Source organism: Neopsephotus bourkii, unplaced genomic scaffold, assembly GCF_033783945.1.
Source record: "Neopsephotus bourkii isolate Nb327-2 ecotype Australia unplaced genomic scaffold, CSIRO-AGI_Nbou_v1 NB_1183, whole genome shotgun sequence".
Taxonomy (NCBI): domain Eukaryota; kingdom Metazoa; phylum Chordata; class Aves; order Psittaciformes; family Psittacidae; genus Neopsephotus; species Neopsephotus bourkii.
This window is the reverse complement of record NW_026901668.1, coordinates 3,703,674-3,728,421: the sequence shown is the minus strand read 5'-3', so window position 1 is coordinate 3,728,421 and position 24,748 is coordinate 3,703,674. Positions and strand designations below refer to the sequence as shown.

The window sequence follows — 24,748 nt, the reverse complement described above, 5'->3', positions numbered from 1 at the left end:
CCAGCTCCCCCGCCCCATTCCGCCCTGGGCCCATCTGTTCCCGGCGGTTGCCCTGCGGGGCGCGGGCAGGCGGCGGAGGATGGGCCCGCTCAGCGGCGGCGGCGGTCGGTGGCAGCAGCAGCAGCAGCAGCGCCCCCGCCGGCCCTAGCGCCCCCGCGCCGGCGCCGAGCCGCCCCATGCGCGGTCGGCAGCGAGGGGGCAGCGCGGGGCCGCCGGGGGGCGGCCGCTGAGCGGCGTGGCGCCGGGGGGCGGGCGGAGCCGCAGCGCCGAGCGGCGGCGGCACGCAGCCGCCCGCGGAGTGAGGCAGCGAGCGAGCGAGAGAGCGGGCGGGCGAGCAGGCAGCCGGCCGGCGGCCGCGGGGATGTGCCCAGAGGAGGACGGCGGCTGCGGCGTGGCCGGCACCGGCGGCCCCGAGGCGGCGGTGGCGCTGGACGAGCTCCGCTCCTGGTGGGAAGTCCCGGCCATCGCGCACTTCTGCTCCCTCTTCCGCACAGCCTTTCGCCTGCCCGACTTCGAGATCGAGGTGAGAGCCCCGCGGACGCCGTTGCCCTGCAGGGTGCACGGCCCGGTGGGCAGCCAACGGACGGTCGCTTCGCGCTCCAGCCCTCGGGCTGTTACCGTGCCGCGGCTCCGTCCCCGCTGCGCTCCCGCTGCACAGCGGCTCCCGCGCGCCGCTCCCCGGCACCCCCAACCCTATTTGGCCCCAGTGAGCCGCTGGATCCCGGCGCGATGCAGCGCGGGTGCTCCCTTCCGCCTGCGGCAGATGCAGCAACTTCCCCGTGTCTCTCCCGGGCGCGCTCGCAAACTTTCGGCGCGCCCGTCCTGGTGCGGTGGCGGCGGCGGTGGGCAGAGTCCTCCCAGTCCCGGCTCCCGACCCGGCGGGGCAGCCGCAGGCGGAGCGGGGCCGGCCGCCGCCGGGCCGCATTGTTCCTCCGGGCCGGTGTCCGCGCACAAAGGTGGCGGGAGGGGACGGGCTCGGCAGGGAGCCGCCGGCGGGTCCCCCGTGCCCAAAATGGTGGCGGCGAGAGGCGGGCTCGGCCCGGTGACCCCCACTATCCTCGGGGGTCCCCGCGGCTGTTGCTGAGGAGGGGGGGTCCGCAGCCCACACAGCCTGCGCTCAAGTTGGTCCCTTTTGTTGAAGGGGGGATGTCGGTCCCCACCTGGCTGGTGCCGGTGCTGGTGGATGGGGGGTATGTATGGAGGGTCGCCGCCGAGGCGGGCGGCGGGAGGTGCAATCGTTCTCCTCATCCTGGCGTGCTGGGCTCCTCCGCGGGGCACCGCGCTGCGCATTGTGCGGCTCCTCGGAGGCTCCGCTGCAACGACGGTGCCTTCCTCACCGACCGATCGACCGCCTGTGCTCCCCGCGTAGGGCAAACTCTCGGCTTCCTCACTTTCGTGCCCATTTTTCCCGTGTGGGTTTTGGATTTTTTTTTTCTGGGGAAGGGGTGTATTTTTTTTTTCATTATTATTATTTTAATTCTTACTTTCGTGCGCGTGGCTAATGCTCCGTAAATATTTTGTGCTCCGGCTACAAACGTTGCAAACAAAGTGTGTCCTGGTAGGAAATCTTTTGTGCTTGCTGTGAAAAGCTATTCTTGCCAGCGCGCTGGCAATAAACCCGGGTGAATAACGTGGCGGCGTGTGTTTGTATTTATTTTTTTCTCTCTTTAAAGGCAGTAATTGCCCCGTGAACGCGAATTCCAAAGATGCTTAAAAGTTCAGTGGGGATGCGCGAAGCCCTAAAGAGCAAAACTCCTCGAGCAGGATGTGAATTTCTGAAGAGGGGGAATCCCTTCTGCGGTGCGGAATCTTGAGAGGGGATAAGGTCTCGCAATGATGCAACTTCTTGCGAAAGGGAACTCCCCTCCCCCTCCTATTGATGCCAAATCAGTAAAGGGGGAGGCTCCCCGGGCCCGGCAGCGCAAAGTCTTGAAGGAACCTGAATTTACAATGATAAAAGAGCCAAGGCACTAGCCTTTCACCTTTGGAGGCAATTAGCATCTGGCTTGCTTCACAAATGAAGTAAATGTGGGCTCCCCTTTGCTTCCCGGAGCACGCTTAGGGTGGAGGTGGGAGTTAACATCACTCGGAACAAATGAGGTTGCTTTTTTGGGGAGGGGGGGAAGGGATGCCCAGGGTGAGGAGGAGTGCATGCAGTTTGGTGCTGGGGGTGTTGCAGAGCACAGAAGCAGCACGTAGAAAACGTTGCCCCCAAAACCACCTTGGTGCACATGGGTGGCTTGGCAGGAGCGGGCGTGGAAGGATGGTGTTGGTCCAAGGGACAGTGGGAATCGAGGTTAAAAGTGGGATGCTGCAAGAGGACAGATGTGCCTGTCAGATCTCAGTGTCTTCAGGCACATGGAGTACATCTCCATCCTTGGCACAGTGTGAAGGAGCCTGGTGCAGGTGGCTTCAAAACTTGCTGTTCCTTGAAGCTCACCGTCTTGTTACCCATTGCATGGCTTAGTTGTTTCCATTTCACCGCTCGTTTTGGGGATATCTGGGAACGATGCTGTGCACAAAGAGCTTGTGCAAAACAGTTCATGGTGTGAAAACAGTGGCCAGTGATGGATCTTACCCCCCTTTTTTTGTAAGAGTACTGCTCTGTGGTTTGTACTTTATTTGGCTGCATAGGGAAGGTTCCTTCCTTGATGTTGGACCTAATAGTGCCAGTTCCCATTCTGGCTACATCCAAGATGGGCTTTAAGTTTCAGGGCTGTCTGAATGAAAGAGAGGTGGCTTTTCTAGGGGCTTATGGGAAGCTCTGGGACTCAAGGCAAATAATGGGAGGAAATAAACCCCTAGCCAGCCATCAAAAATTGAAACTGTGCTCGTGTACAAATGACATTTTCTTGCTTTAGCTTTTGTTATGATGGGGATGGGTGCTTGTGGCAAAGTGCAAGCTGTCTGAGAAGTTACTGCCCCTCATGGGTAACCCGGGGTGAGTACCCAGGTCCATTTGGTTGCAGAGTAAAACAGGTGGTTTGGGTGAACCCGCTTTTCATGTGTGGAAGCAGGAATGGAGCTCTCAAATTCAGAGGGTGTCCGCGGGAAGATGGTGATGCCCAGGCTCCTGGAGCTTCACAGCAAGTGTCTGTCTGACTGCCCAGTATTGCTAAGGGATGGCCTTACTCTGGCTGCAGTTGGCTTTTGGAGGGTATCTTCTTTCTAGGAGGGCTCAGCGCCTCTCAAGTTAAATCCTAGTTTAGTGGCTTTTTCTTTCTTTCCTTTTTCTGATACTAATGCATCTCCAGCGGGGAGCCTGGTGCTAAACTCTTACAACATTGTTACAAGTGAAAGTTTTAAACAAACCATAATTCTGCTTGTAATAAATATCCCCTCCTTGCTCTCTCTCTCCTTCCCTCCAGTTTTAGCAGGCAGTGTGGGTAAGGTGTCACTGCTACAGTCTCTGTAGTTCCCAAACCTGAGAGAACCCAATCTTCCAGTATGTTTTGGTGTATTGTTGTGTTTTCTTTTTAAAGCTGTAGTTATTTACTTGTTTTTCTCTCCCCCCTCCCCCCAATACATTTTTCTTCTGGTGGGTCTGCCCATTGCTAGCAGGGAGGCTCTGCAGTGATGGGCCATCTGAACCCATCCTTCCTGCGCTGAGCGGATTTGCTAGTGGTATTTGAGAAGTTTGGGGCTTTAGTGCAGAGAAGCAGCATGGAGCTCTCGTTTTTTCCTTTTCAAATGCAAACCTCTCTCCCTCTACTTATTGGCCCAAAAGAAAGTGAAGCTTCCAGATGCAGGGCTGCCATCAGCAGCTGGATGTCAGAAACCTGGCCAGCAGATGTTTTGTTTTTCTCATTGCTGGACCAGTGTGTAGCCAGAGACTACGGGGAAAGGGGTGTCCGAAACTGAAAGAAAGAGGCGCATCCATCACGCTGGGCCCTGGGCATTGTTCGGGGAGGGGGTGGGCGCAGCCAGCCCCCATGCTGGCTCCAGCAGATGCAGGCGCCTGACAAGGCACAGGGCTCTTCTTTTCAAACCTCTGCCGCAGCATCACCCGGCGATGGGCTCAGGAGGGGTTCAGCTACCGCCAGCGGGTCAAAAGTTCAGTGGGCCAGGAGCGGGTGCTCTGGGACATGTTCGGCTTCACGCCGTGATCTCACGTGCATCTGTGAGGATGGCAGAGAGCGCTTCTGCCTTCTGGGGTAGGTCCTGTCTTTTTTTTATCCTCCCTCCCCTTTTAAATGGCTGCCTTGTCGGCCATCTGCTGTATAAAACTTCCACGCCACTTCAGAAGTGGGCTTTTAGTTGTGTTGGATTGGATGTTGTGGCTTCTTTCTTGATGGTTTGTAAAATCTGCATCGAGTGGGTTTGTCCTTCCCTGCTCTAACAGTACTCCAGCAGGAGGAGGTCTGGCTGTACGGGACACATGCATCATTTTTTTGGGAGGCATTGCCTTGATGGACAGAAAGGATGCTTTCCATAGTCAAGTTAGTGCAGGTGATGATAGGGAGTGATTTGTTTCCCTCTTCAAGTCTCGACTGTAATGTGGGACACCTCTCGTGACAGTGTCTCCTGGCCGTGTGCCCTCCCCTCTGCAACTGAAATATCTTCTTGGCAGCTGTAGGGATTGTTTGCATCGAAAATACTAGGGGAATATTTAACGTTTTCAACCGTATTTCAGCGCAACTTGAAAACACTGGACAGAAGCCAGCGTGGCGCGGCCACCCAGCTCTTTGGCATGTGCTCCCAGGAGCTGTGGGATAAAACATTTAGGAACTTCTGCCTGGGTAGATCGAGGGGAGGTGACTTTCCAGAGAGTGCTTGAAAATAGTCAAAACGTTGTTAACTTAGTTTATTTGGAAAAGGGGGCAAAGCCACATTACACAGGGAAAACATAAATCTTTTCCTGTGGTTTTTAAAAGCGCCTTTGGGCAAATTGCCTCTGCTGTTAACTTCACTATGGCTTTAAGATGCTTTTCCTTGCCTCTTGCCCCTTCCTAGCACTTCGGGCTCTGGCTCTACCTTTAGGTACATTCCTCTGGCTCCCAGGCAGGGTACTGCTGCTCCTGCGCACCTTTTTCCTCCTGTAGTGTGGTATCTACCCTGCTGGTTCTTGAACAGGCTCTTTCTGTCAGGATTATGATGTGGCTGTTACAAAACCAGCAACTGCTACAGCTCCCATGGGTCTCCCAGGAGGAGGACGAGTGTGGAGAGAGGGAGAGCTGTGCATTGGCCATCTGAAGGAGAGAGCAAAGAACAGGGTTTCTTCTATCTGTGCAAACCAGATACAGTTTTAAAGGCAAAAGGAGAGTTTTTTAACATGCTAAACTCTAAATATGTTAGAATCTTTCCTAGTATGGACAGGATGGCTGAGCGCACTTCGACCTCCCCTGTCCTGACATGTCAGTTCCTGCTGAAATTACTCTGGAGCCCCTTGCTGTGTGCCATCCAGGTTCATCCCTTGCGATCCATGACACCAAACCAGCACAACCTTCCTGTTCTGTCAGTGGTTTGTACGGGGTTAATTGCACAGCACTAAGCCTTCACCCCTCTATAGTTATTCTGGTCTGGTGCTGCATTATTATCTGTATTACAGTAGCATGTACAGCGTCTACATGTTGTATGGTACCTAAAATGGCCAGATAGTTTCTGATCAGAAGAATTTAGAATCTGATGAAGATCAATGCAACAAGTAGGTGCTGCAAGCTGACGAAAGTATCAGTGAATTCGTGTAGCTCAGCTCTACTCACAAGAGGGGAAGTCTGAGTTGGTTTAAATGTTTTTTCAGTAGAATGGCATAGGATGTTCATCCCTCTTGCCCTTTGCCTGTTGGCGGTGGCAATGTTAAAGTGGAAGGGGGCATTAGCTGCCTGAAATGAGCAAAACAACAGATCTGCTCACTAAAACTTCACTCTTGTTCAAAGGACCTGGCTTTGGAAAGACCTTATTGTCTGAGGAAAGGTATAGTAATTGGCAGTACATGGAGAGGTGCTGTATGTCGAGTAAGCAGCGATGGAAGAATGATGGACTTTGAACATACTGAAAAGAAAAAGTGTCAGCCCCATTGTGTGGAGAGACCTGTTTCTAGACCTCTGTGTGAATTTGGGTTATACACCACAGTTAGTCTGGTGGTTCTGCTTCCCACAGGCAGCATCGGCTTCACCAAAGAAGAGGGCATGAGCTGGGTGTTTGTTGTTTGACGATTGTTTGAAAATCAAGTTTGAAAAACAAATGAAATTGAGGGTTAGTACTGGCTTTACTGTTTTTTCTACCTGTCCCATCCACTGTTTGGTATAGGTGCATCAGCATTACCTTATCCCTCTCCCCATGTCTGTTCCAGCCTCAGTTCTTTGCTGGTCTTCAACTTTTGCTGCCTTAGTTATTCTGTTCATAATAGAATAATTAACACTCTACGTGTCAGTATTGGGCTCTAGAGTTCATTGAGATTAATGGAGGGGGAGGCAGAGAGATACTTCTCAGAGCTGTTGTTTCAAGTGGTCTGCAAATTGGAAAGCATTATATCAGTTTCCATTTCAAATGCAAGTCACATATTTGCCAACTATAGATCTTAAACTTTTTAACAAGTGTTTACATTTTATATAATGAGAGTCTAGTGTAATTGGATACAAAAAGAAGGAATAGGTAGTTCAGGAGGCTGATATGTGGGTTAAAACATTTTCTTAAGCCTATGAAAAGAAACAAGAAGTGACTGCACGAAGCCAAAAGGCGTCTGAACAATGGATAAGGAAGGCTATTTTGACAGCAACATTTTGAAAGGATCCGAGTTAGGTGACAGGGGAGTTGTGGAATGACTGTAGCAGTCGAAGGGGAACACGATAAGAGTTTTGGAGATTTGGATGGAGTACATGGGGGTTGGAGACCGTTACTTCTTCCGCTAGTGCAGCCGACTCTGAAAATGATGTCTGGTGTTAGCTGAAGCGTTTGTGCACCCACAAGTTTAATGGTTTAAGCTGAACCGACTTAAAAACCAACTTAAAATAATCTGCAAATCTTCCCCTGCTTGGAGGAAAAAAATGTTTTGAGTAGTAGCTTGAATATGACTTTTCAGTCTGCTTTGTTTACAGAGACTCGAGTACCACAAACCTGCACCGATTCAATGCAGCTGATGTAAACTACTGCATAGTGCATCTAAATTAGGCCTCAAAAAGTTCTTTCCTTTTGGAATTTGCTCTGACCAAACCAGCTAAAAGTAACACCTTTAAAGTGTTGCAGCTTTATATGTAGACCCGCTTAACTGCGGTCTTTCTCTCCCGGGGAATAATGCCGGCAGAGCTGTGCCATTCTGCCCCTGGCATCTGTTAAGTGCCTGCATGAAGGGTGAAGAATTAACTTTTGTAATGGCAATGGATGCTTTCATAGACTTCTTTCAGGCAAAGATCTCCTCAAGAAAAGGGCTGTAGTCAGAAATGACAACAGCCAGGGAGTTAAAAGTTTCCGAATTAAAAGTTTATCCGGTAAACCTCAGTGTAGGTAGATACAAAATTATTTTTTTCTTATTTCCCCCCCCCCCCCCCCCCTCGTTACCAGAAGCAACAGCATCTGCTGTGGTGGTGGGAACAATGCAGCCTAGTGATTCCTCCTTCCTTACAGTAGAGAATCCTGTTAAACACACAAGGCTGTGCCTCAGAGTGTATCCTTTCAGCAGGCTTGTTCCTTTTAATGGGTGCCCATTCCTGGGGTCTCCATTGTTTCACCAACAATAGCACTAGGGGCAGCTGATTTGGTTGACAGAAAATGCGTTAATTTAACAGATCTATTCCCTTTAGCCGGTCTCCTTCCTATTGTGCCCCAGTTCTCCCCCAGTTCCTGGGGAGGAGGGCCCGGAGAGCAGGGTCTGTTAGGTGGAGGGCTCCTGCAATTAGGAGGGGTTTGCAGCCTTTTGTGTGAGGAACAGAAAACAGCTGATGGGGGGGAAAGTGGTGTTCCTGAGCTTTGCTTGCTGCGAGAGCACATATTTCCCTGCTTTTTCTGGGGAGCTTTTAAATCCACCTTTACTGGGGATGCTATGAGTTGAAGGGAGTCAGGGTCTTTGCTTTGCTTGGAGGTGGCCTCCCAGCCCAATGTGGCAACTCCTTTCAGAGCTGGCTCAACTTATTGGTAAACTCTTTATATCTCATTTATGTATAAGCGCTTAGCTAAAACATCAGCTTTCCAGTGAAAAAGTAAAGCTGATGTTATCATCCAGGATAGGACTGCTGAGGGCTGGCTGGAGAAGGCAGTATGTAAAGTTAATAATACTAAACAATGTGAAACACAAGGGGCATTATGGTCCCTGGGCCACCTCTGCCTCAGGTCAGACCACCAGTTTAATGTAGTTTTGGTACTGATCTGATTTGAGCAGTGCAAGCTGTCCACCTTAGATGTACTTACACTGGTTCAGCTCTTCCCTATATTAATGTGGCCCAGTTCAGTGATAGGGCGGTAGTGCTGGGAGTCTATTGGTTTTCACATCAGTGTGCTCAAGCTGGCATGTTCAGCCTGGTGGGAGGGAGGGCAGATGCTTTGCCAAGGGAGCAGTAACACCCAAAGCTTTGGTTTTGGGGGCTGCCAGAAGACCATGTTCCCTTTCAGGCCCTTCTTCAGGCTTCTGACTCTGTTGTCTGCTTGCTGGCTCCTGGTGGGGCTTTTGGGGGGGTTTAGTCCCGTGGCAGGAGCAGGACCTTGTGCTTTTGGTGGCCCGAAGCTGCTGGGTCAATCCGCTCTGGCTCCTGAAACTCTAGCCTTAGCTTAGTTCTGGTTGCTGGGGCTGGTGATGTAAAAGGAGCTCTGGAGAGTCTTTTACTTCCTTGTTGGAAAACTGTTACTTCTCTGGCTCTTGCTCTCCAGCTAAGCGTGCCCAAAAGGGGCTGGAGCTTTGCACAACCAAAGGGTTTGGAAGGTAGAGCTAGCTTTCTCAGTTCTGGTGAGCTCTGTACACAGGGAGTTGTGTGGAGGCAAAAATATTTATACACCCATAACACAAGGCAAAGAGGGTTGTGGGGTTTGGGTTTTTTTTTCTTGCTTGGGTGCTTTGTTTGTTTTAGGAGGCAAAGGGTGAGAGTTCACTTAAAGAGCTTGCCTCTTAATAGAGCTTGTCATTGTTGCTAATATAAAACAAATGAGCATGGGAGAGGAGCCAAAGGCTCCCTCTTCTGGTGTGCCGGGAAGGTTCAAATGATGAAACATAAGGAAAAAAATTAACACACCCTCCCCAAACAAATAAACAACAAAAAACCCACCAGAAAGCAAGATCCCTTCTGTGCATTCCTCTGGTATTTTAAGACCTCACATAGGCCTTACTGGTCCAGCACAAAAGTTGCTTCATGACTCCTGAGTAAGTAGCATGGAAGGTACTCTGTAAAAGTGAAATGTGTTTTCAAATGCAAACTACATTTTACTTGCAAGTAAAAGTGAGTCCTGGTTTCAGAAGGATTCCCAGTCTGAATAAGGAGAATGGAAGCCCTTCATGTCCCCACATCTCACTTTTCTCAGTGTTTCTCTTTACTTCCCTTTTCTGCATCCCTCTCTTGCAAAGATCACATCTTGTCCCATGCAGCTTCCAGGCCACATGTGTGCATTGGCATGTAAACATGTTTGGGATGGTTGCAGGAGCCAAGTATTGTGAGCACTGTCTATAGGAACTGCGTGTCCAAGACTCCAGCACTCCTACTGCTTTTGGTTGAGTCAGCCAAGAATTCAGAACTTACTAATGGGTGACTGATGGAGAAATGTGTGCAAGGAGTAGTGCTTGGTTGGGATTTTTAGATGCGTTTTCTAAAACTCCCTACACAAAGTGTAGCTGTGTGTGCCTCCAAAACAAATAGGATTTCAGGGCATCAAGAGAAGTGACTTTTTTTCCATGCCTTTTTGTATTCTCCACTGGAGAGTTTGGCATGACATGGCCGTTTTCCTTGTGGTGTTAGTGTGGACTCACAAGCAGTGTCTGGTGCAACCAACCCGAGGACATCAATTCTCAGGCGTCCTTCCCACAGCAGCTCCTGCCACCCGTCACGGATGGCAGTAAAACTGCTCACCCAGATTAAAAACCGCAACTCTTTCTTCCTTCAAGTGAGCCATGTCTAACCAGGAGCCAGCGGTTGGTTCCCTCCGCAGCCCCACAAAGGGGTTGTACCAGCATGACTGAAGCGGTGACACAGGAATGGAAACAGGCAGTGGGGAGGGGAAGGGAAGGGCTTTTTATAGCTGACACTTCTGCTGAAGAAAATGCTTCTTGCACGGCAGCCCTGGGTAGCAGGTGGAGTGAGACTGCGCAGGTAGCAAGAGGTCATGCAGCGAGGGGGGCACCGGGGGAAAGACCCTCATCAGCCTCTGTAAGAGGGGTTGGGGTTCCTTTTTGGTGCTATATCCAGGCTCGCTAGTTTCTTGTTTAAGTTAATGTTCTGGGTAGGAAAAAGTTCACGCTGGAGTTGATGGCGACCCTTTAAATTGCTCTTTCCCAATCAGACCTGAACACGCAGTTGCACTCAGTTAAACTTCACTGTATCTGACAGTCTTGCACAAAACCAAAAGAGTATGACATTTTATCACCTTTCTTAGAGATTCGGGCTTTTCTGTTTTAAAAAAGCCCAAATCATTTCCACACAAAAGTTTCCCTTAGGCTCTGGTCACCCAGCAATGCAGGTATCTATCCATCAGGATTTGCTTGCCTGTGCTGAAGAGGCTGGAGGAGCTTGCCTGGTTGGACAGGGCAGCCATGTAGAATAAAGAGGGAATAGCAGTCTCGATTTCCTTTCTTTCAGCCTGATACAAGGTGCTGAGGCACAGAAGACTATTTTGCCCTTAAGATAATTGTGTGTTGGAGAGGATCAAAGGGCTTGAGGGGTTGTTTTTTTTTTTTTTGGTTGAAAGGGGATTTTCTCCATGGACAGCTGCAGTAGTGCATTAGCAGTGCAATGGATTATCTTTCCATGATCTGTAGGATCTCAACCAGCTATCGAGGGGCCCCGCTGAAGGCTGCTGCTTGGGGGAGGCAGAGTGAAAGTCTCCTGTAACAGGGAGACCTGTAATGCCTGTGAGCTCGGACCACTTGACTCCCCCTGCCCCAGCAGGGTGGGTGGTGCTGGATATTCTTAGACTGCAGATAGTGCCACGAGCATGAGGAAAGGGAGCCCAGCTCTCGGTTATGATTAACTGCAGCTGATGCCCTGCATCCACCCTGCTCTCCGATGGAAGTGCTTATTAAGGAATGTGAGAAGGGAGCTGATTCCAGCTGCTGCGGCATCCCGTAAAGGGCAATGTGTAATTTGGGAGGGTGTTACAAGTCCCTCAGCTAAACAAACTGCTCGCTGTAGTAAGTGCCTGACCTGCCAAATGCCTGGGCTTTCTCATTTTGGGAAGTTTTGGATGATGATGGCTGGTCCACAAATAGCCGTGGCATTGAGAGGGAGTCCCTTCGCATGCGTGGATGGGTATCTGTATCCTTGCTCTGTGCGTCTTGGCACTTGGAGGGGGGCGGTGTCGCATGTGGCCTGGCTGTGACAAGGGTGGGATGGGACAGGGCTTGGTGCTATCAGAGGTGGAGATCAGGTCATGCTGTGCTTCCCTGACCTGGTTTCGGGGCTGGGGGATAAGGGGACTGGAATGTGCAGGGCTGTCAAGGAATGTGGGTCCCCAGGTGGCTGCTTCAGTTGCTTGAGCTTAAATCAGGCTCGAATTGCATCTGTGTGCTGGTTAGTAAGTGTTGGGGCAGCTCTGCTGTGGCAGGTTGTCCTCTGTGAGCTTCCCCGGCAGTAAGATGCCAGCAACATGGAGGTGACAATGTATCTTCATAGGCAATAAACTCCCCCCCTCGGCAGTTTGAGAGTTTCCTGCTAACTTTAATGGCACAAGTTTTATCACTTTTTGGGTGTTTTTGTGGCTGGTGAGACACACAATGGGATGAACCCAGCTTTGGATTTCAGGGCTGAGGTTTCTGGGACAGGCCGTTAGAAAGACTTGACTTTTTTTGTAGGTGGGACTGGCTTCAGAATTAGAGGTTGAACACAGACCACCATATGATGTTGTGTTGTTTTTCCTTGGAGGAGTAATTACAATTTATAATCATTGCCTAGTCCGTAGCCAGTTGGCAGGAAAGCTGCTGTGAAGGGATTGATTATTAGTGGATGCTTCATTGTGCTGTCCAAGCCTGAATTTCTTGATCTAACCGGTTTCCTTCACTTGGAATGGCTGTAGTCAGCAGAGAGAAGGGAGGGAGATACGCCTTCCCTCTCAGCAGCGCTGTTTCTTGCTCATGGGATATGATCAGGGAAGAAAAGGGTCAACAAAAACCATCAAGACTTAAACATTCTCATAGAGAGGCAGCTGGCTGCCTGGGGGTTGCTCGCAATTTTCCTGCTTCCTCCTGGGATCCCCTCTGTATTTGTTTTCAGCTTGGTGGCTGGAACAAAACTAGTGCTGCTTGGTGTGAGTATCCTGGGGGCTTTTCCTGAGAGATGTGCTGGGAGAGTGGAAGCGTCACCCACCCACCGGGAAGGTGATCTAGCGCTTCGAAATGCAAAGGCATGCTGTCAGCTGCGGCTGTTGGAGCTGAGTTAGCATTTAAACCGGCAGTAGAGGACGCACAGAAGTACGGATGCAGCAGCACAGGCTTGAGCTTGGACAGCAACATCTGCCGGGCTCCTCGGATAAACACTGGGATGGTTTGGTTGTGCTGAACCACATCCGGCTGCAGCTCCTCTGATAAACCTGGGCTAACTAATTTAATGTTAGGAGCTGTGCAAAAATGTGGTCGGCACTGCTCTTTGGGAAAGGGAGTGTCTGAGGAACGGTGGTATGAGTAAGGAGCTGATGGAGGAGGTCGTGTGGCAGGCTTAGGCTGAGTGGTAGCAGTTGGAAGAGGACAGCTGAGCTATAACTTAAAAAGCAGAGGGGTGGGAGACTCCACGCCAGGTCTTGGAAGTATGATCCTAACCCTCTGTTTGTCTTCCTCCTTTCCTCCCCCACTCCCAAAGCCCCTCTCTGCCTGTGTGGAAGTGTCCCAGTTCTTGCAGCTGTGTTAATTGTAATGGGTCATTTAGTCCTGAAATCCCTGTTTAAAAGGGGCAAGTCCTTGCCTCGTGTGACAGCTGCCGCCTTGCACTTTTCCCCAGGCTGGAAATAACTGCATATGACACAGGAGCAGAGCATGGCGTGGGGGAGGGAGGGAGGGAGGAGGGTTTCTGGCTTCCTCTTAGTGCTATAATGGCCTTGCTGTGTGACTCTTCTCCCATGTGGACCATAGCACAGTCATGCCCCACATATTTAGCAGATCTCTCAGTTGGCAGTGCCTAGGCGATATGCTAACAGCCTGGCTGTCCCTGGGCTCTGGTCGCCTGGAGTCTTCCTGGGCATCTGGGAGCATGGGAGAAGGGACACGAGGTGGTGGTGACACAGGACACTTGCCTGGAGCATCAGGAGGCGTCTCTGGAATCAATGTGCTTGCCTGTCTGGAAGGAGGATCTGTCCTCTTCTGTGCAGAGGCAGAGACAACGAGAGGGAAGGCAGAATGGTTTCCACTCCCTGCTCCCATCTTCTCTCCAAAATCCAAAGCTTGAGCACATGGAAACCTGGCCAGCTTTTCCCTCTAGCTGAAGGGCTGTCTCCTGATTGGAATGACAGCTTTGAACTGGAAGACATTATTTCATTAGCGTGCTAATCAGATACAGAGATTACCTGATTGGCTACTTAATAATTAAATGAAGTTGCCTGTAATTCTTTGAGCACACACAGAACTAATTAAATTAACCCTTCACTGCCCTGCGTGCCTAGGGTGCACTTGTGTGAAATAGAGAGGGCAGCTTCCCCAGTGTGGGGGACTGTGAGCAGAAGGAGGTGATGGTCAGGAGGTAGCCAGTGCTGGACTGCCAAGGTGATCTTTTCTCACCAGGAACCCGAAGAGGAGAAGATGGCATGCTATTACACCCTCCAGTTCAGCTGACATTCAGTGTGCCTGGTGGGTGATCAGTAAGTCTGGCAGTGCTCTACCAAAGCATTTTATCCCCACATAGCCTAGAGAATATATCAGGCTTATGGAAGTTGGTGCCCAGGTACCAGCTGGTGGCTTTGTATCACCTAATGAAGAGCAAAGTATTAGTGAAGAAAGATGCACTTGCAATTCTTCAGGAGGTGCAGTGAAGCAGAGATCAGATGTTCTCGTGTACCCTTGAAGCATTCTTTTCCCCTGTCCCCAGTGGCACACAGGCCCAGATAATAAGCCAGGTTGTTTCCATGTGTTTGACAGCATTCCACTACTTAAACTTGTTGACCACCTCTTTCTCCCTGCTGCTTCAGTGGCAGCTTGAGGAACTGCATTTTGCACATGCTCACAGGATCAAGTGTATGTCCTATAGATTGAGAAGGGCACAGGAGTCATAGCAGTCCATTACTTCCCTTTCGTTCCTTTACTGTAGATTTAAAACCAAAAATGTGAAAAGGGTAATAAGCAGAAAGTTTCTCTGTGTTTTCCAGCCACGATGCTGTGCCCAACCTTTCAGTTTGTGTAATGCTGGAGGTGTGGCACAGAGTTTGACATTTATAGTGAAAGGCTAGTTTTTGTAACGTGGGAGTATTGTTATGCTGAAGACACTGTTCAGTTATTTCATTGCTAGGGTGAAGAGTCAGCATCTGTAATTTTTTGTACATTTTATATTACTGAGCTCTTGGGTTGGGGCAACATGAAACCTTGTAATAATCCAATCCTGTTCTCTTGCTGCTGCCACTGTCTCCTGGATTTTGCCCATACATGTTAAAATGAAACTGTCAAATTAAGCACATTTCACTGTCATCCAAAACTAAACTTGGCAGAGAAAAGCCCTTGGACCTTCTGGCCTGAGTTAACCATGGCTGGCTTCAGCTACCCCAGTGAGGAACTGCAGAACAGCTTTCCCTCCCCTTGCAGTCCCTGTTGCTGGATCCATCCTCCCCTCAAGATCAATGGTAGCAGCAGTGCCCTTGGAGTCAGCTGATTCTCAGCAGAGGGATAAATATGTGAGCCACTGCTTTGTCTTTAAAAGCTGACTTCCACATCATGGGCAGTCTGAAATGCCTGCAAAAACAGGCCAGGAGACAGAAGAAAGCTGGGAGGATGGGAAACAAAAGAGCAGCTTTGGGGTAATTGGGTGGTTGTGATGCTCCCTCTAGTAGGGGAGCATTTGCTGGTGAGAAATGATTCCCAGTGTTGACTCTACAAATGCAGGTATGCAGACAGGGTTTGAAAGGAGCGTGGAGTAAGCCAAGAGGAGGGGCAATGAGCCTTGGGATCAAAAGTGCCTACTGATCCCAGAGATTTGTCATCGTCGCAGAATCATAGAATAGTTAGGGTTGGAAAGGACCTTAAGATCATCCAGTTCCAACCCCCCTGCCATGAGCAGGGACACTGCAAACTAAACCATGCCACCCAAGGCTCTGTCCAACCTGGCCTTGAACACTGCCAGGGATGAAGCATTCACAACTTCTGTGGGCAAGGGAAGTTCCTTCCAAGGGAAGCCATCAGACCCGTTCTCCCCACAAGCTAACCCCTGCTGTCCTTCCTACCTGGCCCACACTGTTCTGTGGCAGGCCCAGAGCTGTGGTACCCACATCTGACTCTTAGCTGGGGTCTCTGGGAAGGAGCTACCCCCATTTTGTGAGCCAGTGGGCAGGCATAGATCTTAATAGTGTGGGTCTTGGGGAGGCAGGGAAGATGCCTTCAGCACATGCAGGGTCAAGCTTGAGCCCAGCTGCAGAAGCCAGTTAGGTTTTAGTATTATTAATATTTGATGGTGTCCTATTGTAAAAAGGCAATAAGTAAGGCTGGCGAGTCTGTGCCTGGCCTGTTGTTGCAGTAAAAAGCTGCTTTCTGAGGAGATTCCTGAAACAAAGGGTATTCTAGTGTGTGCTTGGAAGTGGCCATTTAAATGCATCTGACCATAAAGATGCTGCCTGCGAGCAATTTTGATGTAGGAGCTTGTGGGACCCACTCCTGTGGGTAAAATCATGCTCCGGAGGACAGAGCCTGAATGCCGGAGATTTCGGCTTGGGGGTGGAGTTCAGGGAGGCTTTTTACCTCTTGTGTCCTCTTCTTTGTTTTTGTTTATGGGTTTACAAAGTCGGATTAGCATTTCAATGTTGGAGGCAAAGGCCCTTGGGCTGTGGTGGAAGGCAGCCCGGCTTAGCCGGTTTGGGATTACTGCTCCTTTCCCAGCAGCCGTCCTTCCCGGGCTCTGGTGAGGAGCAAAGCCTGAGGCTTCTCCCTGTTGGGAATGCGCCCAAGCTGCAGCTACCTCTCCAGCTGAATCTTAAGGTAGATGGGCAGTGTCACCGTGAAGGGTAATTAGCCTTCTTTTGCTGCAGGGATAATTTTTTTATTGTATTAAATGGTAGCACAAGTTCTGCAAGGGATAAAAAAAACCCCAACAGCCACCCTCCATTCCCCCCCAACCCAACGGCCCCGGATCAGCTCTGAATCCAGAAGCTTTTTGCTTTTTCCAGTTGTGTCTGCTGATCTAATAGATGTTGCTGGCCCACAAATGTGGCTTTGCTTTAATCCTGGGAATCTCACATCCACAGTCCTATTACTGTAATAAAGCAGTGTATTGAATAAAACAGAAGCTTTTGCCCCTTCCCTCTCCCTGTCTGTATTCAGTCACAGTGGTGTAAATTCGGAGCAAGTCCAGTGGGTTCAAGTCGATGTAGTCCAGATTTACGCTGCTGAAATCAGTGTACCACCTGAAACCAAAGGTTTTGCTTTGGGATGTTCCCTGTTTGTTGACCAGAGCTGTCTGCAGCTCTGCGTGGTACCCAATCCATACACTGAATACGGAGTGCCTTCGGAACAGTCTTAGGTTCTCCTGTAACGCAAGACTAATGCACGTGGTTAAGTTTGCAAACCTACATTTACACAAGAAGCTCATAGAAGTAACTTAAGCACAAGAGCTTATTTTTATTGATTACTTATTTATTCTGAGGAAAATTCGAGGTGTTTGTTTTGTTAACCTTCCACCGGTTTAATTTGAGCCTATGGCTTTTCTTCATACAGAAGTACTGTATTCTTTGGTGAAAGGTCATTCTAAAATATCTTCTTAGCTTATAGATGGGAAACTGCACACACAAAAGTGTTTTGAGGCCAAGTAAAAAATATTTCTCCAGACTAGTTTCACCTTCTTGTCTCAAGTCCTAACTTCTTATTCTAATACGAGATTTTATAACTGCTAGTACTTTGTGCTGTCTCTTATCATGCTAGGGCACTGTGCGCACCTTCATTCCTCGCTCCCCTCCGTCTTACCACTGTTTGTCTGCTGTCTGGGAGAGAAGTCATTCAGGGTGTCAATATGTTAAGCTGTTGAGAGAATGGGGAGAGCTGGGTTGAAGGTATTGTTATACTGGAAGGTGTTAATTGGTGCTATCAACCACTTGTTTGATTTCTAGACAATTACAGCAGTGCTTGAAGTTGTATCTGAGCTAAACAAATGGCAGGGGCTCCACAAGTCCCCCATCTTCTCTTTTTTGGGGTGCTTATTTCCCCAGTGCCACCCCAAAAAAAAGTAGTTATCAGGGCTATACACACTTGAGCCAGAAGGATGTGCGTGGACATTGAGGAGTTAGCCAAGTGTACTGCACAAAAGCTTGTCACACTGTGTGTGAGCCCTGCCCTAGCCTGGTGGCTTGGAGGAGCAGGGGATACACAGGGGATGCTGAGTGGCATGGGGGTATTTCTGGGTTCCTTAGGAGCAGAACAAATGTACTTTTGGTGACTTTTTCTTATGTGATATTTCCTGGTTAATAGGCAGATGCTTGACATTATCTAGGGCAGAGCCCTCTTGAAGGATAAATACGCAGCTGCTGAATAGAACATCTTATTTGTAGTCTGGGACTCCTGCCCAGAGAGAGGGCAAGCGAGAGGCCCTGTTCCTCCCCCTGTAGGAGAAGTATATAACGTCTGCCCTGTGGCACCAGGAAAGTGGCTTGCTCCTGTGCAACTGAAGAGGAGGAGTCCCCTCCTCTGCTGCCCTTTCTCTATAACTGGGAAGTAAGGAACCATCCTGATTTCCATGATTTATTTTTCTCCTTTTTCCCAGATGCAATAAGAAGCAGGATGGGGAGTGGCACCTGCTGCAGCTTGGAGATACGTTCATTTTAGCCTGAGTACATTAATGCTACATCCCCTCACCAAAAGGTCCAAGGTGTGTTGAACGTTATTCAAGCATACCTTTGTGTGGACCTCTTAGCATTCACATTGTCTCATGAATCCAGCCCTAAATGCTTGTTCACCACATTCCTTTGGTCATGGTGGCTGCACTGGTGTCCTACTCTGGATAGATTTTGCTTGTTGCTTTTCCTGGTTGTTCATGGTGTGCATCTGGCTTTGTGCGATGTCATCTGTGGAAAACAGAGTGAAAGAAGGCATCTGAACAGAGAAGAGTTGATGCTAAATGAAGGCTGAGACATTGAAGGTGTAAGTGATCTGTGAAGACCATTAGGAAAGGAAGGCCAAGCAAGACTTGATTTCAGGAGAGACTCATAAGGAAACCACAGCATAGAATTACAAAAACACATAGTCAGAAGGAACATCTGTAAGTCTATTCCAACCTCTTGCTTGGATTGAGGCTGTTGCTTGCAGTAGGTTACGTTAACTATGGTCTGAAGAATGCATAATGCTTTCCTCAGTTCTTTTCTCTTTTCTCACCCCCCAAGAAAAGAGAGCAGAATTGCTGTAAGAGCTGTTTTAAGAGAACATTTAGCAATGCATGGTCTAAACCTGCTGAAATTCAGCTTGGGCAGAAGGAGAGCTGGGAAGAAAAGGTGTTTAGTTGGGATCCAGGGATACATACGCCCTTTGCTGGTGGTTCTCGGGTATTGTCTTTGAAGTTCTACTTGAACTGTGATAAGTCAGGGTTGATTCTGCTCGTTCCTTTTCTCATTCCGTAGGGAATATTTTGCCTTTGAGGGATAGTTGTTGCCTGTGCACTGATACCTTACTTTAGGAGTCATTATGCAAGTCCTCCAAACGGGACCTGTGGATAAGGAACACACAAAATAGCAGCTGTTGCCTTGCCAGAAATGCCTTAGACCAGACAGGAAGATATTTTACTTGTTATTATTACTGAGAACAGATAGCCCAAGAGTTCTGACCTTTGGTTGTTTTGTTTTTTTTTAAGACCTAGCTTATTTCATCTACTTGCCCAAAAGCTAGGTTGCATCTACTCCCTGCATCCCTACCGGCTCTGTCTTAGGTGTGCCAGCACAAGTCTTCGTGGGGCCACAGTGAAATAGGTCAGGGAGCTGATCTGGCCAGTGGATAAAAAAATCCAGAACACCTCAACTCCCCTTCCTTCCAGCTATTTTTTGTCTGGATTAATTTTATGAGCTGGATCATCGCGTGGCCTGGCAAACACTAGTGCCAGCCATGGTGTAGGAGCTGGAATAACTGGTGGGGATGAGAAAAGGGGCAAGAATAATTTAGTGTCCAAAGTAGACTGTTATGTCAGACTAATCATGCAGGGGTTCATCACTGTCAGTGGAAAGGAATTGAGAGGAGAGTAGTCTATTTTAGACTGGCATGAATCACTCTGAAGGTGTTTCTGTCTTTCCCCATGGGTGATGGAAAGGAACTGAGTGCACCAGCTCAGACAAGGCATCAAACTGAAACCTCATTTTTTGACCCTTATATTTTAGTAATGAAGATATCAGCATGCCTAATTAATGTTCATAGTGCTTTACCTTCAGTGCCGCTATAAACATAGAAAATGACACCAGCTAGAAGCAGAATCCCAAACTTCTTAATAGGGCAATCATGAGCAATAGCGACACCATGAAAATCCAACTGCTAACTATAACTGGTTGAAAAGCTAACTATCAGCTCTGGGGGGAAAAAGCCCACTTTTAACTGCTTGCCTTTGGGTAGGCTGCCCATAAAATGGGGCTGTTCCTGCATGCTTTTTGGTGTTTCTGTCCTGCAGCGAAGGCTCCAAAGACCAATATTGTCTGCTTGCCTGCTAATGTAATTTCTACTTAAGCTCAAGTGGTAGCAGTGATATAGAATGTGGCTGCTTCAAACCACTGCCGTGACACGATAGCGAGGGTTTGATTGTACATTATTGTTTTCTGTGTTGAAACTGATGGTAAATAATTGCAAATTCGATTACTTGGCAGGAAACAATAGATTTGCAGTTGTCTGTGTATCCTTTAATCCGTCACCTTGTACCTGCAGATGAGGATTGTTTTTAATTACGGCATCATATTCTTTTTCTATGGCAGAATGCAGTGCTCACTCTAGAGCAGATAGTGCAGGGAGTATAAACCAAGGCTAAGCACTGGACAAAGCTGTTTGCTATGTGGCTCTTGCTTCGTTTGCTGAAGGAGTTTGAAGATGGGCAGAACATGAGAAACAGGGCTGCTATAGGAAAAGAAAGTATGTCTTTTGGTGAAGTGAGTGTATAGTCTGTCTAGCCAGTGGCAAGGCATGTATGAGGTCCTTGTTGCTCCCCTCTTCTGTTACAGCCCCTTTTCATCCATCAGTTGAATTCTGTGGGGCCATGCTTATGGTGGGCTGGGGGGGGAATCCAGGCTTCAGAAGCTAAATTTTGGAATTTTTTGGTACCTGAAATTATTTTGGTTGTCTGTCCTCAAATGGATGGAAAAGGTGTAAGAGTAGAGGAATAAGGATGGGTTCTGCCAATAAACATACTGATGTAAAGTTGCGTGTTCAGTCTCTGTACTCATCTTTGTTGCAGGGATCCACACTAACTTATGGCTCAGGGTGAGTTGCTTGTGTCCCATTTTCAAACAAGAAACCTTCATTTAGCTGACTTGGTGGCAGTGCTTACGTTGAAGCAGTTTGGGACATGTGCCTCTCCTCATTTGCGGTAACACAACTGTGGGCTATTGCAGGAACTGGGAAGGAGCATAGGTGAAGCCAAGTAAGGCTCGCATGAGGTCCCACATCACATCACAGACAGGCCCTACAAGTTCTTGCGTCAGCTGAGGCACAGAGGGCAAAGTCTCCTTCATGCCCATTTTGTGCTCCAGAACTCCAGGGGCCCAGATTCCTTCCCTTCATCTCCATTCCTGGCTGCTGGTCATCCAGATGATCCAAATAAGGGTTTGTTTTTCAGTTAGCTAAATTAGCCAGCAGAGGAATAGCCATGGGTGCCAGCCAGTGCAGAGCTAAACTGGGGAGATGTGTTGGAAATGGCAGCGTTGAGCTCATGCTCCATAGTGCTCTGTGGCATTTCAGGTTTGGTGCTGAACCACCTGAAGCCATCCTAACTGTATTGCCAAACTTCAGCTTCAGAAAGTGCTGGGAGCTTGGGGCTGGAGTTAAAATTGGTAATGGTGCTGCAGGGAAGAACCAGCCAGAAGTTCTCTGAGTAGTTTTGATCAAGGCACCTTTACCTCCCTTGCTTTCCTTGCTTCTGGGGTGTACTGCTACCTACCCACCTTCTTGTATCCTGGGAAAAATAACAGTTAAACTCTTTAGTGTTTTAAATGATGCCATAAAAATCCTAAGCATGGGGCCTGTGGGATTCTTTTGGGGGTGAGGGGAAAATTCTCAACTGGAGGTGCAGCCAGTGAGTGCTTAGAGTGGTGAGTTTTGCTAGCATGGGTCATTTTTTCTCCCCCTCAATTTCTCATTTGTCAAATCAGATTAAAAATCATTAACTTGTAAATAGGGTGAGAAAAGAATTAATGCTTATTGGATTGAGATGCTATGTGGAGGCCGCCATAGAAAAAGGTCTGTGAAGCGATTAATAGGTTATTTGGTGGCGGGGCTTGGAAGCTATATAGCAAATTAGGCATAGGGATACATAAAGATAAGAAGGATAAAAATCAATATTGAACAGCTGTCTTTACTTCCTAGTCTCACACTCCCATGCATTGAATGAAGTGTAATGGAGATGTATGTGATAACTCATTTAATAACTATTATAAAGGGTTTGAATAATGAGACAGACCTCGGGTTGTTTTTACAGTCCAAGTAGCATTTCCTTCTTTACACACTGTCACCTGAACTGTTATGGAGAGTCAGCAATCTGCACAGGAGATATGAAGGAAGTAGTAATAAGTGAGGCTGTGCAGCAGTGGAAAATCCAAAATACTCCATTTAGCAGTGAGCAAAGAGTGAAATAAAGCTTTGGGTATCTTCGTTGGGGGTAAGGACAGCAGAAAAAGCAGGGGGAAATGAACATTAAAGGTACTGAAATTGGTAGAAAATAAGAATAGAGGGAATTGTCTGGATCAGTGGTATGCAGAGGGCCATACTGTGTAGGTTTGAACTGTTCTGGTATTAGTTGGATTTCTGACCATGTGATTACCAACAGACTTAAAATTGTAGGATATACAACTGTGACTCAGAAGACAGATGATTTCTCAGACAGACATCTGTAAGACCTAACTTTTTCTTTTCAATAACCTAGCTGTTGTATTCTCCACAGATCTGTGGCTTGCAAACATGCAGATTTCTGTATGTCTGATGAGGTAGGCTCTGTATGTAGTGGATGTTGTCAACAAGCTGGCTGGTGCTGCTCTGTCTCTTCAGGGATAATAGAATCTGGGAACAATTAAGAGGCAGAGTAATCAGTTCCTGGGGGCAGGAGCATACCCTCTTGCTTTTCAGCATTCCCTTGGCTGACTCATGAACTCTGTTGATTGACTTGGGAAGCAAATGAATCCAGCTCTTCTCCACAAGGAAGAGTTATGGAGGCAAGGTGGTGAGAGGAATACATCAGATCTCAGGCAGCTCCTGCCCTCTCAGCTGTGAAATGTGTGGAATTTACAATGGCTACTTAACTGCTAAGCAAGTAGGACTTTTTTATTTGGCCTTCATGCTCTGTCCATCCTTTAAAGACTACAAGCTGCAGCTGAGAAATGCTCACACATAAGCACAGAGGGCAGACTTGGCAGCTTGCTAGAAAACAAACTGTAACTAACTATAGTTGCCCAAAAATAAATACAGGCATAAGTTTTGCAGCACTTCATACACGCTTCGGTAAATGAAGCAAATGGTGTGTTGGGATTCACAGCTCTTTGGGCTATCCTCTCCTTATTCAGCCATTCCCAAGCATGTAACTAAGAACTTTGCTTTGGGGTGCATGTAGACATCCCTGCTTTAAAGCTCTCTGTATTTCCATGTTTCCTTCCACCCAGGAATCCAAAGGGAATGTTAGTGGCTGGTTAATCGGTGCAGGCAGGCAGGCAGGCAGGATCGCTAGGGGCTGGGCAGTGAGGCATCGCCATGTGCAGAGGGTTTAGGTGACCTGCCACAAGCTTCTTGCGTGAGTGCGGGCAGTCTGCAATACCAAACAGATCGTCTGTCTTCCAGCCCTACATGTGGAAAACACAAGAGCGCTTAAAGCACCAGAGTGCTCGAAATGGTTCTTTTTTCTTTAGCATTACTTAGTTCTTTTGCCAAAAAGTGTCACCTTTTTTTTTCCCTCTTTTCCTCCTTAAATACTGTGTTCTGATGGTGATATGCTCTAGGTAGTTACTCGTCTCCCAAGCACACAGAGCAAGGGGGGTAAAAGCTTTCAATACGCCGAAGTGCGTGCAGGAAAGAGATGTGCTGCACAAGCAGGACTTGCCTGTATGCAAATTTGGTTTATGACATCTTACATTCAAGGATGAGAAAAAGGCCAGTGGTAAGGAAAATAACCCCACCATTTCCCAGAGGCTGAGTGGGCTGGTGACAGGAGAAGCTGCTGAGGGAGGGAGAAGAGACAGGCACATGGAAAATAAGCTCCTGCTCCCTCAAAAACATGCATGCAGAATGATAGCGGGGTGGGTGTGGGGGGGGTGTAAGCAAGTAACATCCCAGAAGCTGGAAGAATAAAATGAAAAGGCAGCAGGATCAGCCCGCAGATGAAAGGCAGCCCCTTTAACATTTGCTCCCGGACTCCGGCAACTCTCAGCAGTTGGCTGGAGACTAAGCTGGACGGTCCTGTGGAGCTCCAACAAAGGGACGAAACAAACCCCCGTCCCCTGGGGCCCCCCTCCCCGACAACGCGTGAAACAACTTGATAAATGATTGCTCTGTCAGGGGACCACAGGATGGAGACGTCTGGGAGCGCAGGGGGAATGTATCTAATTCAGGCGCAGGGGAGCTTGGGGTGGGAGAGGGGAGCAGGCAGAGGGGCGGTGGGATGGGGGTATGGTGGTCCCCTGCCTCAGCAGCAAAATTAATAAGGATGGAGAAGAGGGAAGGGGCGGGCAGCTCTCCAGAGGGGTTTCTCGGGAGGGGAGCAGGCTGGTGGGCTTCCATCCGGGCTGGGGTAGGTTCCCCCTGGCTGTGCCCTGCCTCCAGCCCCACGCTTGCATTACCTCATTTAATGGGGATGGCAGGAAATACAAACCTCCCCCCACTGCTCCCAGTCCAGCAAGGGTTGCTGATAGCATTGAAAGCTGCAGAAACAGGAGCCCATGCCCTGGCTCTATTCAAGAGAACATTAATTACCCTAAAACAAAAACAAGAGGAGTTCACAGCTGGGGCCCAACACTTCAGATTCCCCCTCCCTCCCTCTTTCTCCTGCTGCTCCTCCAGAGTATGTACACGACAGCTATTTATACAGTCTCCCCTCTCAAACAACTGATACTGGGCTCGGAGCACCCTTGGTGCCCATCCCTCTACCACTGGGATTTATAGGGACAGTGTTGCACAGGCATCTTGGAGGCAGAGATGGTCCAAAGGCTGGATCTGTGCTGCAAGAGAAGCTGTGTGCCACTGCCACCAACCAAAAAAGGGCTGTGTAGTTTGTGAAAAGCCATGGCAGTTGTAATAGCCAGTGGTCCTCCATAGTCTGGAGGGCTGCTGATGGAACCCCAGGTT

General features: G+C 48.8%; 1 protein-coding gene across 3 annotated transcripts in view; it reads left to right on the top strand.

Moving 5' to 3' along the window:
* Window positions 1-318: 318 nt before the first annotated feature.
* Window positions 319-24,748, top strand: part of LOC133217988 (chromatin remodeling regulator CECR2) — a 95,794-nt gene continuing 71,364 nt past the window's right edge. For all 3 annotated transcript variants that reach the window (XM_061363932.1, XM_061363933.1, XM_061363931.1), the window contains exon 1: window positions 319-523. In XM_061363932.1, the coding sequence (XP_061219916.1) occupies window positions 362-523 (162 nt within the window). In that variant the 5' untranslated portion in view covers window positions 319-361. The remainder of the gene's footprint in view (window positions 524-24,748) is intronic.